This window comes from Balaenoptera ricei, chromosome 9, assembly GCF_028023285.1.
Source record: "Balaenoptera ricei isolate mBalRic1 chromosome 9, mBalRic1.hap2, whole genome shotgun sequence".
Taxonomy (NCBI): Eukaryota; Metazoa; Chordata; class Mammalia; order Artiodactyla; family Balaenopteridae; genus Balaenoptera; species Balaenoptera ricei.
Window position 1 is genome coordinate 42,498,299 of NC_082647.1, and position 18,163 is coordinate 42,516,461.

General features: G+C 36.1%; 1 protein-coding gene across 3 annotated transcripts in view; it reads right to left on the reverse strand.

Moving 5' to 3' along the window:
- Window positions 1-2,234: 2,234 nt before the first annotated feature.
- Window positions 2,235-18,163, reverse strand: part of SEPTIN7 (septin 7) — a 79,648-nt gene continuing 63,719 nt past the window's right edge. For 2 of the 3 annotated variants that reach the window (XM_059933617.1, XM_059933615.1), the window contains exons 11-14: window positions 17,627-17,647; window positions 14,955-15,090; window positions 4,302-4,441; window positions 2,235-3,293 (exon numbers count right to left, since the gene is read on the reverse strand). In XM_059933617.1, coding sequence (XP_059789600.1) covers window positions 3,254-3,293; window positions 4,302-4,441; window positions 14,955-15,090; window positions 17,627-17,647 — 337 coding nt within the window. In that variant the 3' untranslated portion in view covers window positions 2,235-3,253. The remainder of the gene's footprint in view (window positions 3,294-4,301; window positions 4,442-14,954; window positions 15,091-17,626; window positions 17,648-18,163) is intronic. The other variant, XM_059933616.1, reaches the window with a different exon arrangement.

The window sequence follows — 18,163 nt, forward strand, 5'->3', positions numbered from 1 at the left end:
ACATAGTGCTACATGTATACAATTTACTATACAATTATAATCACAGATACATGCTCAAAAATATTTTCGTAAGGAAACAGGATCAGGTTTGGAAACAGTGATCTAGACGACTTGCTAAGTCAACACTTTGCTCTTGTTGCGTTATCAGACAACCTTCTTTCCTTCTTATTTTTTCTCACCTACTATACCCTGACCTCCACATTCCTAGGTCTTTCTCCAAGAGGATAAAAGGCACAAAAGGTGCAGAGTCAGAATCTGTAGGTTGTACTGTGACACTAAGCTAATGAGTCTGAAAAGCAGGAGTTTCTATCTCCTCAGCTTTCAAAATTACAACCTGAGCTACACAGAAATAAGCCATATGTCCAATTTATTATCAACTTCCCCAGTTACTGGTGAACTTGATAAAAACAATTAGATCTTACTTCCAGTAGGTGGCAGTAAAACTCTGCCATGTGGTGCCCAAGATGTTCACTGGGATTAGTGCATACTTGGTCAGTCTCACTTAATTAGAAAGATAGCATAGTGGTTAATGAGTGACTTCAATTATATAACGCCTCTGACAATGGAGACTAGGTATTGCCCGTTTTGCTGTTTACAAGCTGGCCTTTCCTTACGCCTTCCTGAATGTTATATGTATTGTGAATAATCATCTAACAGTTCTCAAAAATCCACAGGCCATGTAACAAAAAAGCCCTCAGTATGCTTGAAAAGCTTGGAGCCAACCATCAAAAGACCCAGTCAAGTTGTATGGGTCCTACATCAGATTCAGATAAAACCTTAGGCATGACATGGATAAAGACTATTGAAAGTTTTCACTAGGGAAGTAGAATAAAGGTGACTTTATAAAGTTATCACAATGTACAGAATTTTTAAATGGCACCTATGAGAACCTGTTTCTAGAAGCAGCAGTACTTACCAGTTAGGCAGGTGGTCAATATAAACTTCCTCATTTTGCAGTCTCCAAATTCAGTGGGTTATTCTTAACTTCCTAAAACCAAACTTTTCTGGTTAGGGGTGTTAACCCAATCTCTCTTAATATAAGAACCAAACCAAACAAAAAAAACCCCTGCACATTTACTTACAGTTATTCCTGAATATCTGATTCTGGTCTTGAAATAAAAGCCAATTTTTTTTTTTTTTTTGTAAGCCATTTGCAGGGCTTCCCTGGTGGCGCAGTGGTTAAGAATCCGCCTGCAAATGCAGGGGACACAGGTTCAAGCCCTGGTCCGGGAAGATCCCACAACTACCGACCCTGCGCTCTAGAGCCCGTGAGCCACAAATACCAAAGCCCGCACGCCTACAGCCAATGCTCCACAACAAGAGAAGTCACCGCAATGAGAAGCCCATGCACCGCAACGAAGAGGAGCCCCCACTTGCCACAACTAGAGAAAGCCCGCACACAGCAGCAAAGACCCAACGCAGCCAAAAGAAAAAGCCGTTTGCACTACAGTATATTCTCCAATAGCAGAAAGCATTTTTGGATTAACAAAAGTTTTCCAAGACAATCTTTAACTAGTGATGGCCATCAAATAAGGATAAGTATTTACTGCAGTATTCTTAAAATCATGTTTTTAATGCCCTATAAGATCTGCTTTAAAAATAGCACTCCAGGGTGAACTTATATGTAAAGTCAAGATTCTGTAAGGTGAATAATCTTCCTAATATGCTTTACACTTTATATCTATATATCTTTGAAAAGCAACAAGATCTTTCAAGCATACTGATTTGTTTAAACCCATCAGCCTCTGATGTAAACAAAAATATTGGCTAATCAGAAATATCAGTTACTTCCTTCTGCTTGGATCATTAATTTTAAAAAGTAACAGATACGGTGAAACTTTTTAAGGAAACAAACTGTGTTGCATTAATTATACTTAAAATATCATAAAGCATTTTGTTAAAATCTACATCATTTGACCTTATAGTGAAAAGAAATTATACCACCCTCCTTCCAGTTAAAAAATTTCAGTCCAAGGACTTGTGAGTTCACCTGGGGAGTTGAAATTCATTCTCAGAGAAATAACGTGTTAATAGGAGACAAAAATGAGTAGAGAGATACTATATCCCGTTAGTTAGAAAATCAGGGCATATGCACTCTAAATGAAACAAACATACAAGAGAAAAGGTAAGAGTTACAATCATGGAGGAGGCAAATTCAAGCTGAAAATCTTCTTCCCAAACACACTGTACACTCTTGTATATCAACTGGAGAATATTTAAGACCCCACGCTCAGTTACATCACAACATTGTTTATTATGTGAATTTTTTACAATACAAACAAAAAAATACAGAAATGCAATATATGAATACAGCTAAATGCAGAATGGTGACTTTTTTTCTTTTCAAGAGGCCATGATTCCCATTTCTAGTAAAATAAAGAGACTGCACATAGGTAGAAATAGGTTGGTTGTTAGCTTCACAATTTTGCCTAGAAATGATCTATAAATGCATTTTTTCCCCCTGCTACTTACCATAAAGTGTAAAAAGGGAATTAAAGGAAAGTTTCCTTGTTGGTTCCTACCATATGAAAGATGCTATATCCTATTTTAGCAGGGCCAATATATGGAAAATACCTAAATTAAATGTTATTACAAAAATGAAGCAGTAATGAGATTCTGGCTAAAGAGGGCACTAAATGAGAATAATATATATTTAAAGAATCCAAAACAAACAAACAAAAAAAGAGGTTGTTATAAAAAAGCTCTAGGTGCGCTGTAAGCATATAGGTTTTTTTTTTCCATGTGTATTTTTAAACAATGGAAGTGTCAAAAAATAGGGTCAACTGTGTTAGGCTAAATTACATTACTGTATATGTTGCACTGAATGAAACCTTTGTATTATAATTATCATAAAGAAGCATAGTTTGCATCATATTATGGCAATTTATCCTCAATGAAAACCTTCCAGAGTCCTTTTATTTTGGAATATCCTGTAAAAAATCAAACTACCAGAACATGATTGTACAACAGTAAAATGTTTTCTTGCATTAAATTGAAGACATCTGTTTAATAAAAAAAGAAAACATAGGAAAGGTACTTAGAGCTGTTAGTTTCTAAGTACACAAAACCCTAGACAATTAAAGGCATCTTAATCTCCGTCAAGAACAAAAAAAAATAATAATAATTTTTGTCATGCTGTTAAATCCATCATTAAGGATAAAACCGGTGCAAATTGGTCAAATGGATCCAACAAACACTGATGTCCAAGCTGGCATGTTGGCAACTAATATGTAACTGGTGGTCAAAAGAGGGTTTAAAAGATCTTCCCTTTCTTCTTGTTCTTTTCCAAGGTTCTAAATGATTAAAGGAAAATAATCAAAATGAGTGACCACTTTATAAACACAGATAACATATGGTAGCAATAGCTAAACCAACTACAACTGTGTTGGATTTTCAAACACTATGTTTTCATTTAAAAATTAGAAGATTTAAAGTTAACAATAAGGACAATGCTAGTCTATAATATTATTTTCTTGGACAAATATTTGACAAAATTCCAAGACAAACAGTAAAAAACATGACAAAAACCCATTTTTAATATACAAGCACAATTTTTCCTAAATGAAACAGTGCAAATCAAAAAAGATCAACTGACATCTACCAGGGTATCCTTTTCTCCTACTGCCATTTGTATTCTGAAATGCTTCGCTTTTACAAATATATTTTCTTCTTCCTTGGGGAAAAAGTTAATAGAAGGATAGTGCTGAAAATCTTGAAAATGTTTAGCAGTGAGGGTAAACTGTAGAATCCTTATAGGGATACAACTTTTCAGTTTTAAATGGGACTAATGAGGAAAAGAAGAAAACCAAAGTATAAATACTACTGATTTTTGTGTAAATTAAGAGTAACTAATTAGCTGCATTAGGAATTAGATATCCAAAATTTTATCTTAATGAAATAATTCAACACAATAAAGACATACCTCTAAATGTATAAAAGATCTTTGTAGCAGTGTTCTCTATGTTTGCCAAAAATTAAATACAACCATTATGTCCAACATTTGATGGGAAAAGGTAAGCAACTGATTACAGTGAGTCAACTGAAGAGAATATTATGAAGCTACTAAATTATAATTATGAAGATTGTTAAGTCATGGAAAATGTTTACAGTGAAAAAAATACTATTATAATAGACAGACTGCATCCATCTATATAAAAGATTCATCCATGAAAATTGTGCTTGGGATTTATGATAATGGATGATGTCTTTTTAAATGTTATTTTAATGTTTTTAAAATAAATAGGAAAATAATTCTTTAAAGCATTAATACACACATTTCTTGGGAATCTGATATTAGATACCTTGAAGAGTTCTGTTGCTCTAAAATACGTTGTTGGGCTTCCCAATTTGCTTTCTCATCTTCAAACTGACGACGTTTTTCCTCTAATTCTTTGTGCTGTGCTTCCAAATTCTTTTTCATTTGCTCATGGCGCCGTTGGAGCTAATTCAGAGCACAATATATAAAATAAAACTGTTTGAGAAATCAGGAGCAGAAGTACATTTCATCCAGGCATCCTAATGTTAACAGTATGAGCATTCAGTTCTTATGCTATAAATTCAAAGTACCACCTGGTTTTAGCACTGTCTAAAATTTTAGCACCATCTAAAATTCCTCTGCCTATAGGACTTACCACCCAAAAGGCCAGTGATCGAAGAGAATAATCTTGGTAAACAGGGAAAAAAAGAGTACAATAAGCTACAGTGTGTGGCACTTTATAATGGGCATACCCTATCTTATCATCTCATTTTTCCTTACTCACAAAACATGTAGGAAGCTGGGCAGGGAAGACACCACTGCTCCCACTTCATAGATGACCAAACAGTTGCAGAGTTTATGTCACTTGCCCAAAGTCATTAGTCAAAAAGTGGCAGAACCAGGATTCGAACCTGCCTCGTAATTCCAAGTTCACAAAGCTGAGACAAGTGAAAAGAAAGCAAATAGATGAGGATCTAAGAGTTACAAGATCATGGGATAAGGTCCCCGATTCTTATAAAGCAGTGGTTTTCAAATATCAGTCTTCGTACAAATCACCTGAATGCTTGTTAAAAATATAGAATCCTGGACCTCACAAAGACATACTGAATTAGAATCTCTGGGTTTTTGTTAAGTCTAGAAATCTACATTTTCAACAAGGTCCCGTGATTCTAAAGCAGGTGGTTCTTTCTACATTGAGAATTAATGCTATAAAGAATGCTGGCTGAAAGGTGGAAAACACTCATGTAAAGTAACTGCAGAAACAAAGAGCTTACCTAATAGTTCATTAAATAATTCATTTAGGTGCTAGTTAATCCATTTCTGAGGAAAACAGTCATAGAAAAAAAAAACTACAACGAATAACTAAGAACTATTAATATTAAAAACTTTCAGATGTCCAGGAACTATGTTTTATTAAAGACTGTATTACACCAATGAATTAACATCTTGAATTTGGATTGTAATTTCGCATACAACTTGTTTTCTTAATTACTTTGTAAACCCACAAAAAGTGACTTCATATTCATTCCCATTCCAAATTATTTCATGCAGTTCTTACAAAACAAAACCATCTAAGATATATTTAAGCAAACATGAATCAAATTTGAGGTAACATCTTCCTGATGATAGCAAACAAGTTACTAAGAAAATGTCAGAAAATAGGAACACAGGAAAATGCCTTTGGTTATTAAAAAAAAAAAATGCAAGGGAATTATATATACACAATTCAGAATAGTCACCTCTGAGAAGGAGAGAGAGGGATACAATAGGGGAGAGACACAAAGGGGCCTCAAATGAACTGATGATGCCTTATTTTTTTAAGCTGGACCATAGGTTCACCAGTGTTCATCATTCTTTACCTGTACATTTCTGTCACATATACGTATCTTTGTGTTAACTGCATGTAGGTTAAAAGTACAGGTCACAATCCCTCACTTCCTAGAAACCCTTGGGGTTAGATATGTTTCATAGTTCAAAATTTTTCAGATTTCAGAAAGCCAATACTACTTAGAAAGGTCTATATACTCTATTTACAAAACAACTCCTGGGACTGCGGGTGGCGGAGGGGGTAAGCTTCGGAGCCACGGAGGAGAGCGCAGCCACAGGGGTGCGAAGGGCAAAGCGGAGAGACTCCCGCACAGAGGATCGGTGCCGACCAGCACTCACCAGCCCGAGAGGCTTGTCTGCTCACCCGCCGGGGCGGGCGGGGGCTGGGAGCTGAGGCTCGGGCTTCGGTCGGATCGCAGGCAGAGGACTGGGGTTGGCGGCGTGAACACAGCCGGAAGGGGTTAGCGCACCACAGCTGGCTGGGAGGGAGTCCGGGAAAAAGTCTGCAGATGCCGAAGAAGCAAGAGACTTTTTCTTGCCTCTTTGTTTCGCGGCGCGCAACGAGAGGGGATTCAGAGCGCCGCCTAAACGAACTCCAGAGACGGGCGCGAGCCGTGGCGATCAGCGAGGACCCCAGAGACGGGCGTGAGACGCTAAGGCTGCTGCTGCCGCCACCAAAAAGCCTGTGTGCGAGCACAGGTCACTCTCCACACCGCCCCTCCTGGGAGCCGGTGCAGCCCGCCACGGCCAGGCTCCCGTGATCCGGGGACAACTTCCCCGGGAGAACGCACGGCGTGCCTCGGGCTGGTACAACGTCACGCCGGCCTCTGCCGCCGCAGGCTCGCCCCGCATCCGTATCCTTCCCTCCCCAGCCCGCCCGAGTGAGCCACAGCCCCCGAAGCAGCTGCTCCTTTAACCCCGTTCTGTTTGGGCGGGGAACAGACGCCCTCAGGCGACCTACACGCAGAGGCGGGTCCAAATCCAAAGCTGAACCCCGGGAGCTGTGCGAACAAAGAAGAGAAAGGGAAATCTCTCCCAGCAGCCTCAGAAGCAGTGGATTAAAACTCCACAAACAACTTGATGTGCCTGCATCTGTTGAATACCTGAATAGACAACGAATCATCCCAAATTCAGGAGGTGGACTTTGGGAGCAGGATATAGTAATTTTTCCCCTCTTCCTTTTTTTGTGAGTGTATATGTATATGCTTCTGGGTGAGATTTTGTCTGTATAGCTTTGCTTTATAATAGCTTTATTTTACTTCACTATATTTTATCCTCTTTCTTTCTTTCTTTCTATTTTTTCTCCCTTTTACTCTGAGCCGTGTGGATGAAAGGCTCTTGGTGCTCCAGCCAGGCATCAGGGCTGTGCCTCTGAGGTGGGAGAGCCAACGTCAGGACACTGGTCCACAAGAGACCTCCCAGCTCCACGTAATACCAAACGGCAAAAATCTCTCAGAGATCTCCATCTCAACATCAAGACCCAGCTTCACTCAACGACCAGCAAGCTACAGTGCTGGACACCCTATGCCAAACAACTAGCAAGACAGGAACACAGCCCCATCCATTAGCAGAGAGGCTGCCTAAAATCATAATAAGGCCACAGACACCCCAAAATACACCACCAGACGTGGACGTGCCCACCAGAAAGACAAGATCCAGCCTCATCCACCAGAACACAGGCACTAGTTCCCTCCACCAGGAAGCCTACACAACCCACTGAACCAACCTTAGCCACTGGGGACAGATACCAAAAACAACGGGAACTACGAACCAGCAGCCTGTGAAAAGGAGACCCCAAACACAGTAAGATAAGCAAAATGAGAAGACAGAAAAACACACAGCAGATGAAGGAGCAGGGTCAAAACACACCAGACCTAACAAATGAAGAGGAAATAGGTAGTCTACCTGAAAAAGAATTCAGAATAATGATAGTAAGGATGATCCAAAATCTTGGAAATAGAATAGACAAAATGCAAGAAACATTTAACAAGGACGTAGAAGAACTAAAGAGGAACCAAGCAACAATGAAAAACACAATAAATGAAATTAAAAATACTCTAGATGGGATCAATAACAGAATAACTGAGGCAAAAGAACGGATAAGTGACCTGGAAGATAAAATGGTGGAAATAACTACTGCAGAGGAGGATAAAGAGAAAAGAATGAAAAGAACTGAGGACAGTCTCAGAGACCTCTGGGACAACATTAAACACACCAACATTCGAATTATAGGGGTCCCAGAAAAAGAAGAGAAAAAGAAAGGGACTGAGAAAATATTTGAAGAGATTATAGTTGAAAACTTCCCTAATATGGGAAAGGAAATAGTTAATCAAGTCCAGGAAGCACAGAGAGTCCCATACAGGATAAACCCAAGGAGAAACACGCCAAGACACATATTAATCAAACTGTCAAAAATTAAATATAAAGAAAACATATTAAAAGCAGCAAGGGAAAAACAACAAATAACACACAAGGGAATCCCCATAAGGTTAACATCTGATCTTTCGGCAGAAACTCTGCAAGCCAGAAGGGAGTGGCAGGATATACTTAAAGTGATGAAGGAGAAGAACCTACAACCAAGATTACTCTACCCAGCAAGGATCTCATTCAGATGTGATGGAGAAATTAAAACCTTTACAGACAAGCAAAAGCTGAGAGAGTTCAGCACCACCAAACCAGCTTTACAACAAATGCTAAAGGAACTTCTCTAGGCAAGAAACACAAGAGAAGGAAAACACCTACAATAACAAACCCAAAACATTTAAGAAAATGGGAATAGGAACATACATATCGATAATTACCTTAAATGTAAATGGATTTAATGCTCCCACCAAAAGAAACTGACTGGCTGAATGGATACAAAAACAAGACCCATATATATGCTGTCTACAAGAGACCCACTTCAGACCTAGAGACACATACAGACTGAAAGTGAGGGGATGGAAAAAGATATTCCATGCAAATGGAAATCAAAAGAAAGCTGGTGTAGAAATTCTCATATCAGACAAAATAGACTTTAAAATAAAGACTATTACAAGAGACAAAGAAGGACACTATATAATGATCAAGGGATCGATCCAAGAGGAAGGTATAACAATTGTAAATATTTATGCACCCAACATAGGAGCACCTCAATACATAAGGCAAATACTAACAGCCATAAAAGGGGAAATCGACAGCAACACAATCATAGTAGGGGACTTTAACACCCCACCTTCACCAATGGACAGATCATCCAAAATGAAAATAAATAAGGAAACACAAGCTTTAAATGATACATTAAACAAGATGGACTTAATTGATATTTATAGGACATTCCACCCAAAAACAACAGAATACACATTTTTCTCAAGTGCTCATGGAACATTCTCCAGGATAGTTCATATCTTGGGTCACAAATCAAGCCTTGGTAAATTTAAGAAAATTGAAATCGTATCAAGTATCTTTTCCGACCACAACACTATGAGACTAGATATCAATTACAGGAAAAGATGTGTAAAAAATACAAACACATGGAGGCTACACAATACACTACTTAATAACGAAGTGATCACTGAAGAAATCAAAGGGGAAATCAAAAAATACCTAGAAACAAATGACAATGGAGACACGACGACCCAAAACCTATGGGACACAGCAAAAGCAGTGCTAAGAGGGAAGTTTATAGCAATACAAGCCTACCTCAAGAAACAGGAAACACCTCGAATAAACAACCTAACCTTGCACCTGAAGCAATCAGAGAAAGAAGAACAAAAAAACCCCAAAGCTAGCAGAAGGAAAGAAATCATAAAGATCAGATCAGAAATAAATGAAAAAGAAATGAAGGAAACAATAGCAAAAATCAATGAAACTAAAAGCTGGTTCTTTGAGAAGATAAACAAAATTGATAAACCATTAGCCAGACTCATCAAGAGAAAAAGGGAGAAGACTCAAATCAATAGAATTAGAAATGAAAAAGGAGAAGTAACCACTGACACTCCAGAAATACAAACGATCATGAGAGATTACTACAAGCAACTCTATGCCAATAAAATGGACAACCTGGAAGAAATGGACAGATTCTTAGAAATGCACAACCTGCCGAGACTGAACCAGGAAGAAATAGAAAATATGAACAGACCAATCACAAGCACTGAAATTGAGACTGTGATTAAAAATCTTCCAACAAACAAAAGCCCAGGACCAGATGGCTTCACAGGCGAATTCTATCAAACATTTAGAGAAGAGCTAACACCTATCCTTCTCAAACTCTTCCAAAATATTGCAGAGGGAAGAACACTCCCAAACTCATCCTACGAGGCCACCATCAGCCTGATACCAAAACCAGACAAAGATGTCACAAAGAAAGAAAACTACAGGTCAATATCACTGATGAACATAGATGCAAAAACCCTCAACAAAATACTAACAGAATCCAACAGCACATTAAAAGGATCATACACCATGATCAAGTGGGGTTTATCCCAGGAATGCAAGGATTCTTCAATATACGCAAATCAATCAACGTGATACACCATATTAACAAATTGAAGGAGAAAAACCATATGATCATCTCAATCGATGCAGAGAAAGCTTTCGACAAAATTCAACACCCATTTATGATAAAAGCCCTGCAGAAAGTAGGCATAGAGGGAACTTTCCTCAACATAATAAAGGCCATATATGACAAACCCACAGCCAACATTGTCCTCAATGGTGAAAAACTGAAACCATTTCCACTAAGATCAGGAATAAGACAAGGTTGCCCACTCTCACCACTATTATTCAACATAGTTTTGGAAGTCTTAGCCACAGAAATCAGAGAAGAAAAAGAAATAAAAGGAATCCAAATCAGAAAAGAAGAAGTAAAGCTGTCACTGTTTGCAGATGACATGATACTATACATAGAGAATCCTAAAACTGCCACCAGAAAACTCCTAGAGCTAATCAATGAATTTGGTAAAGTAGCACGATACAAAATTAATGCACAGAAATGTCTTGCATTTCTATACACTAGTGATGAAAAATCTGAAAGTGAAATTAAGAAAACACTCCCGTTTACCATTGCAACAAAAAGAATAAAATATCTAGGAATAAACCTACCTAAGGAGACAAAAGACCTGTATGCAGAAAACTATAAGACACTGATGAAAGAAATTAAAGATGATACAAACAGATGGAGAGATATATCATGTTCTTGGATTGGAAGAATCAACATTGTGAAAATGACTATACTAGCCAAAGCAATCTACAGATTCAATGCAATCCCTATAAAACTACCACTGGCATTTTTCACAGAACTAGAACAAATAATTTCACAATTTGTATGGAAACACAAAAGATCCCGAATAGCCAAAGCAATCTTGAGAACGAAAAATGGAGCTGGAGGAATCAGGCTCCCTGACTTTAGACTTTATTACAAAGCTACAGTAATCAAGACAGTTTGGTACTGGCCCAAAAACAGAAATATAGATCAATGGAACAGGATAGAAAGCCCAGAGGTAAACCCATGCACATATGGTCACCTTATCTTTGATAAAGGAGGCAAGCATATACAGTGGAGAAAAGACAGCCTCTTCAATAAGTGGTGCTGGGAAAATTGGACAGATACATGTAAAAGTATGAAATTAGAACACTCCCTGACACCATACACAAAAATAAACTCAAAATGGATTAAAGACCTAAGTGTAAGGCCAGACACTAGCAAACTCTTAGAGGAAAACATAGGCAGAACACTCTATGACATAAATCACAGCAAGATTCTTTTTGACCCACCTCCTAGAGAAATGGAAATAAAAACACAAACAAATGGGACCTAATGAAACTTAAAAGCTTTTGCACAGCAAAGGAAACCATAAACAAGACCAAAAGACAACCCTCAGAATGGGAGAAAATATTTGCAAATGAAGCAACTGACAAAGGATTAATCTCCAAGATTTACAAGCAGCTCATGAAGCTCAATAACAAAAAAATGAACAACCCAATCCAAAAATGGGCAGAAGACCTAAATAGACATTTCTCCAAAGAAGATATACAGATTGCCAACAGACACATGAAAGAATGCTCAACATCATTAATCATTAGAGAAATGCAAATCAAAACTACAATGAGATATCATCTCACACCGGTCAGAATGGCCATCATCAAAAAATCTAGAAACAATAAATGCTGGAGAGGGTGTGGAGGAAAGGGAACACTATTGCACTGTTGGTGGGAATGTAAATTGATACAGCCACTATGGAGAACAGTATGGAGGTTCCTTAAAAAACTACAAATAGAACTACCATACGACCCAGCAATCCCACTACTGGGCATATACCCTGAGAAAACCATAGTTCAAAAAGAGTCATGTACCAAAATGTTCATTGCAGCTCTATTTGCAATAGCCAGGACATGGAAGCAACCTAAGTGTCCATCATCGGATGAATGGATAAAGAAGATGTGGCACATATATACAATGGAATATTACTCAGCCATAAAAAGAAACGAAATGGAGGTATTTGTAATGAGGTGGATGGAGTTAGAGTCTGTCATACAGAGTGAAGTAAGTCAGAAAGAGAAAAACAAATAGAGTATGCTAACACATATATACGGAATCTAAGGAAAAAAAAAAAAAGGCCATGAAGAACCTAGTGGCAAGACGGGAATAAAGACACAGACCTACTAGAGAATGGACTTGAGGATATGGGGAGGGGGAGGGGTGAGATGTGACAGGGTGAGAGAGTGTCATGGACATATATACACTACCAAATGTAAAACAGATAGCTAGTGGGAAGCAGCCGCATAGCACAGGGAGATCAGCTCGGTGCTTTGTGACCACCTAGAGGGGTGTGATGGGGAGGGTGGGAGGGAGGGAGATGCAAGAGGGAAGAGATATGGGAACATATGTATATGTATAACTGATTCACTTTGTTATAAAGCAGAAACTAACACACCATTGTAAAGCAATTATACTTCAATAAAGATGTTAAAAAAAAAAAAAAAAAAAAACAACTCCTGGGCTGCCTAAGGTAGCACCTATAACCAAACACATTACTATTTTTTGCAGTGAAGTATATAAATATTCACATCAAGTGGGATAAAACTATTAGTTCTATGTCTGGTTTTGCAGTTTTCTGAAATTGTGGATACATGATTGTGGACTTGTCTAGCGATTAAGAACAAAGTTAAGTGTATTCAAATAATGGTTTACAGTTATGCAGCATAGGCCAAGTTAATTTATCTTTCCTCTCATGTAAAAAAGGGAAATGGACAATAATACCCATCTTGAAGGGCTGTGGTATGAATTAAATGACATAATCCATGAATGTGCCTGATACGCTGTGCTGCTGGATATTAGCAACTATGCCCCAAACAAATATTTCTAGCACTTGAGAAAAAACAGTATTAAACAAGGTTAAATAGGTTTCTTCACCTATATATTTACATACTTATATGGCTCACTGAATTAGGAGAAACTTGGTCCAGATCTGTTTACAGGTCCTTTTAATGTTAATAAAGATTCTATCCTTCAAAGAGCAGTTAAGGTTCGGAAAACTCTGTTTTCACCATTCACAGTAATCGTAAAAACTCTCAAAGGGTTCTATAACTACAGTTTTATAATTATTTGTTTATAACATTTACTCTTAGGAGCAGGCCCTAAAATATGTCTATACCAAATGTAAATTCAACTCCTTTTAGATTTTCATCATAATCTAAGTGTGGAGATAATGCAGACTGTTGATTACTCCTGTTTCTATTCACCTTCTGATAGGGATTTTCCAGATCATTTATTAATTAGTGAAGCAGTAGAGACTCGGATGGATAGATTTAATAAAAAGCTAATTAATAAAAAAGACTAAACTTAATCTCCTAAATGTCATCTTAATAACAGATGCCAGGGATGCTAGTTCTGCAGTGCTTGGTAGTCTTAGACCAGGAGGAGCTATTCTGTATCCCCACTGAATTAAGCATATGATAAATATAACAACAGTGAAAGTTTTTTTTAATAAGAGACTACATGAAAAGCCCAGTGATTTAAGAGAAATCTAATGTGGAATAAAAACATTTCCTCAAAATTACTGAATACTTTACTCCATGCATTCCATCTACTCAATGGATCAGAGTACTTTTGGTTATGTATTTAGTCAAAGGTTTATGTATTTTATGCAGTAATTCATTACAAAAGCAAACAGACCAACTGTAAGGATCTAACAGACTAGATCAGAGTCTCCTTTTAATATATTTAAACACAAATATTATTATATTAGTGGAGCCACATATAAACACAGGGATCTCACTGAATTTTATCATTAAAAGTAATTTTAAAAGTATTTCATATTAATGTCATCCCATATATTTAAAAGTAATTTTCAGCACAATGATAATAAATCTGTGCTGAGAAATTATACTGAAATTGTTGATTTATTTTGTGTTTACCTAGAGTTTCTTCTACTGCTCTTGGACATCAAGCCAACTACTTACTGTATAGGTGCTTGTGTTAGTGTGTTTTTTTCTCCATCTTTTATTTCTTATCACTTATTGAAGGACATGTCTTCATGATCTTTTTGATTAATAGGAACTAAATATATGCCTCAACCTCTAGAGAGATTCCAAGGTAGTATATCAGCTTGCTGGAATGCTTTGTCACTACCCTACCTGATTTTTGTAACAGTGGGAATTACGTTGACACTATATTACAAATAAGGCCCAACTCATTTATAAAAATCACATTTCTTCATTTCTTCCTGTGTCTGTAATTTACCCTGGCATGCCTATAGTTTAACTAAGGTTCTTTCTTTTTCATTCATATGCAAATAAGTCTGTTCTATTATTATTACCCTAACACTAGTTTTTATTCTTACATCCACCCAAAACTCTGATCTTTACTTTTCTTATATTGACTAGATGGAATGGCTTATAATTTCATTTCTTATTACTTGTTAATTATAGCTAATAAAATTTATTGGAAGTTTTCTACTGTGTCTTCCTACCAAGTATGCTTGTATTCCAGTACATATTAAAATATATATTATTGTAAACATAGTGCTTGCTTTTATTTTTCCATTTTATTATGTTAGCGTATTATATTTGAAAAAATCTGGAGAAAGGTTATATTATCTATGAATTTTATTAAAGATATTTTTTAAAGGAATACTGTGCCTATAAAAGGTGAAAATATTAGGTTGATTACCTCAGCTTCAGAGTCCTTCAGTTTTTGAACTTTTTCTTTGACCTTCATCTCAAACACCTGCTCCATCTCCATCTCCATCTTCTTCATCTTAGCTACATGCTCCCTTCTTTCTTCTTCCATTTGTGCAAGAGGGCTCCTGTGAACATTAAAGATAATCATTAAATGTCTAAAAATGAAAAGTGTAACACAAAACTCTGAAACAGTGATGAAAACAAATGAGCTGCTGTGTGCCATTACTAAATTCTCTGTTTTTTGAAAATAAGTTTCAAAATAATTTTTCAATTATTCTGACACCACCTTAAATGACATGGAACACAGATTTGAAGTTTTATATATGAACATGTTAAAAATTCTTTAGAAACTTTTAAAATTTATAAATATTTACAATTTAGAACTTCTTTCCATGAAGTTTCATAGCTAAACTTGAAAATCTCTAGTGAATAATTATTATGAAAATAGATCTACCAAAGGCAACTCTTAGCAGAATGTTTCTCTAAACCTAATGCATATCAAATCTAAAGATAACATATAAAATAAACTGTAGAAGGAAAATGGAAAGGACACATTCCCTAAATACATTCTTAGAAAGGAAAACTAGAAGAAAATTACTTAATTTTGTATTTTAAACAAAATTTTAATGTGAAAAAAGGTACTGAGTTAATGAAGTCAATACATGTAGAATATTTTTAGTTCTACAATTTTCCAAGTGTTATAATCTCTCCTTTTAGACGACTACTGACATCACAATAATTCAAACCTATTTTGGTTACTGAATTGATATGCTAGAAAAAACTACCAGGCAATACCTAGAACACTCTTCATTTAGGCAAGCAGAGTATTTCTAGGCCACTTAATGTAATTTTAATGCTCCTGAAAAATTCATTCCACCTATGTCAAATATTTTAGTGTCTTAAGTTTTAAAGATGGTCAGTGATCACACACACATGAGAGAGAGAGAGAGAGAGAGAGAGAGAGAGAGAGAGAGAGAGAGAGCAAAGAAGCAAATGAATATCTTGGCATTTCTGAAATGCCAAATAATAGACACCAGCACAGTTAAATAAAAGTAGTTCACTCTATTGACATTAAACTCCACAGACTCAAATTTCTGCACAATTTTGTTCAAAATTTTCATGTTGAAAAATACTACAAATGAGCTTTATGTGAAGGCTAGTATATTTACAGACACAAGAGAATGCCGAAGTATCAGTAACCTATTACAGCCCCAGAGAGGAAAGAAAGGTGGGCTCTGTGGCTTTCACGATCTCTAAAAACAATTCAATACACTGGGACAACTTAAAAGAGGGAGGCCCTTTTCTGACTTTATTGATAAAACATGTTTATTTTGCCTCCACAATAACAGGCTTTGACCATTTAATTGTACATATTAAATTGGTGAACTTTATCTCAATAAAGTGGTTAAAAAGTTAAATCATGGCTTAAAAACAAAGTCAGGCCTTGTATTTTATCCATAACTTCAAGGCTAGTCACTTTAATCCTGATTTGACACACTCTTGATTATGGTGACTTCTCTCCTTACAAGGCTGAGTATTTTGACCATTACAACACTGTTCTTCCCTCTCAAGGAGGAGGACAAGAGAGCAAGATGGAAAATATTAAATGAGCAACAGGACAGAAAGAACACTGGCTACTGATTTTTCTTAGCAAAAAGGAAGGACAAAGATGTGATGTACTGTTGTGACCAAAAGGATTTGTTTTTGCAGTTAGTGTAAGTTAGAACAAAACGTTACTTAACTAAAGGATATTCCTTCACCAAAAGAAAACTTACAAACCTTCAGTATGTCTTAACAATTAAACAATTAATCAGAAGTTCTGAAAATGAAAATAAACCAAACATTAACTTAGAAGAAGAATCAACATTCAAAAAGTGAGGTAAACTGAAATAAATTTTAAAGTGTAAATATCATTATTTCATTAAAAGCCAATAAGGCCCTTCATATTAATATATTTCTCATCTTTATGGCAGGTGTTTTTAATACAGGGGCCTCGGATCTCTTGGGCATTGTGTCAATGAATGCCCTGAAATGACATACCAAATAAATGTGTGTTTGTGTTGTGTATTCATGCAAGCATTATTCCAGTGAGAGGGTTCAAAGCTTTTGTTTGATTTCTGTAAAACTCACTTCTGCCACTCCCCAAAGCATTTTTAGGCTCTAGAAAAAAAAATACTCTAATAACGATTTATGAATTGGCAGTCTTAAATAACTGAAACTGTATGTTTAAGCAACTTAGATTATCCAACAATACTGCTGCAATTTGAAAACAAATAAATATATTGTAAACAAATTATAAAAAACTAGAAATTAAAAAAATAAATTCGAATTCACACAGAATTGAGATTTTAAATATATACTCTTACTTATAATAACCTATCTATAAAATGCTCATTTAATTTCAACCTTGGGAGGAATAAGGCAATCCATATAAATGTAAAGAATCTGCAGTATAATTTGCACATGAAAAGGCTACCACCCTACCAAGAGTAAACACTGTCATCTAGATTATTATTTAAATAACTCTTGGGGGAAAATAGAAGACTGCAGAGAAACATGCTATGATGTTTTGATATTTGCTTTTAAATTCAAAATTTAAATATTAAAAATCTTCACATACTAAAACTGCTTATGTCTTTGGAAAAACAAATAACCACTTACATGCCTTCAACTGTGTCATATCTAAAAGAACAAAAAATACAGAGACTTAGCACACTTAAAGTAAACCACACTAAAAGCAGCAACTAAAGGCAAATCCACAGATTTCACAATATAAGTATGTGCCCTAAAACAAAAGTTTATGGCCAAATTTGTTAAAGCTAGTTAATTTCTTTTCCAAATTCTGTCAGTAATCGCTATACCAAATCATTATGAAAATAAATAAGCTGTGCGATTATCTTCTGACAGCCTGCTCAAATTTCTAAACTTATTTAAATATGTATACTTTCAAAGAAATTTGCAATATTTCACATTTGAGATACTTCAAGCTTTTCAGCCTTGTAAAAATACTTGACTCCTTAACCAAATGAAGTGATATTCCAGTATTATAAGAAAATGGTTACATGTATCTAAAATGAATTTTTGGAAGCCTCTCACCAGTCAAAATGATGTTTCAAATCTAATTTTTAAATTAATTAGCACCCCAATTCTAGTCATTTTTATTAAAGTGATATTTAGAAAACTGTAACACAAAATTGT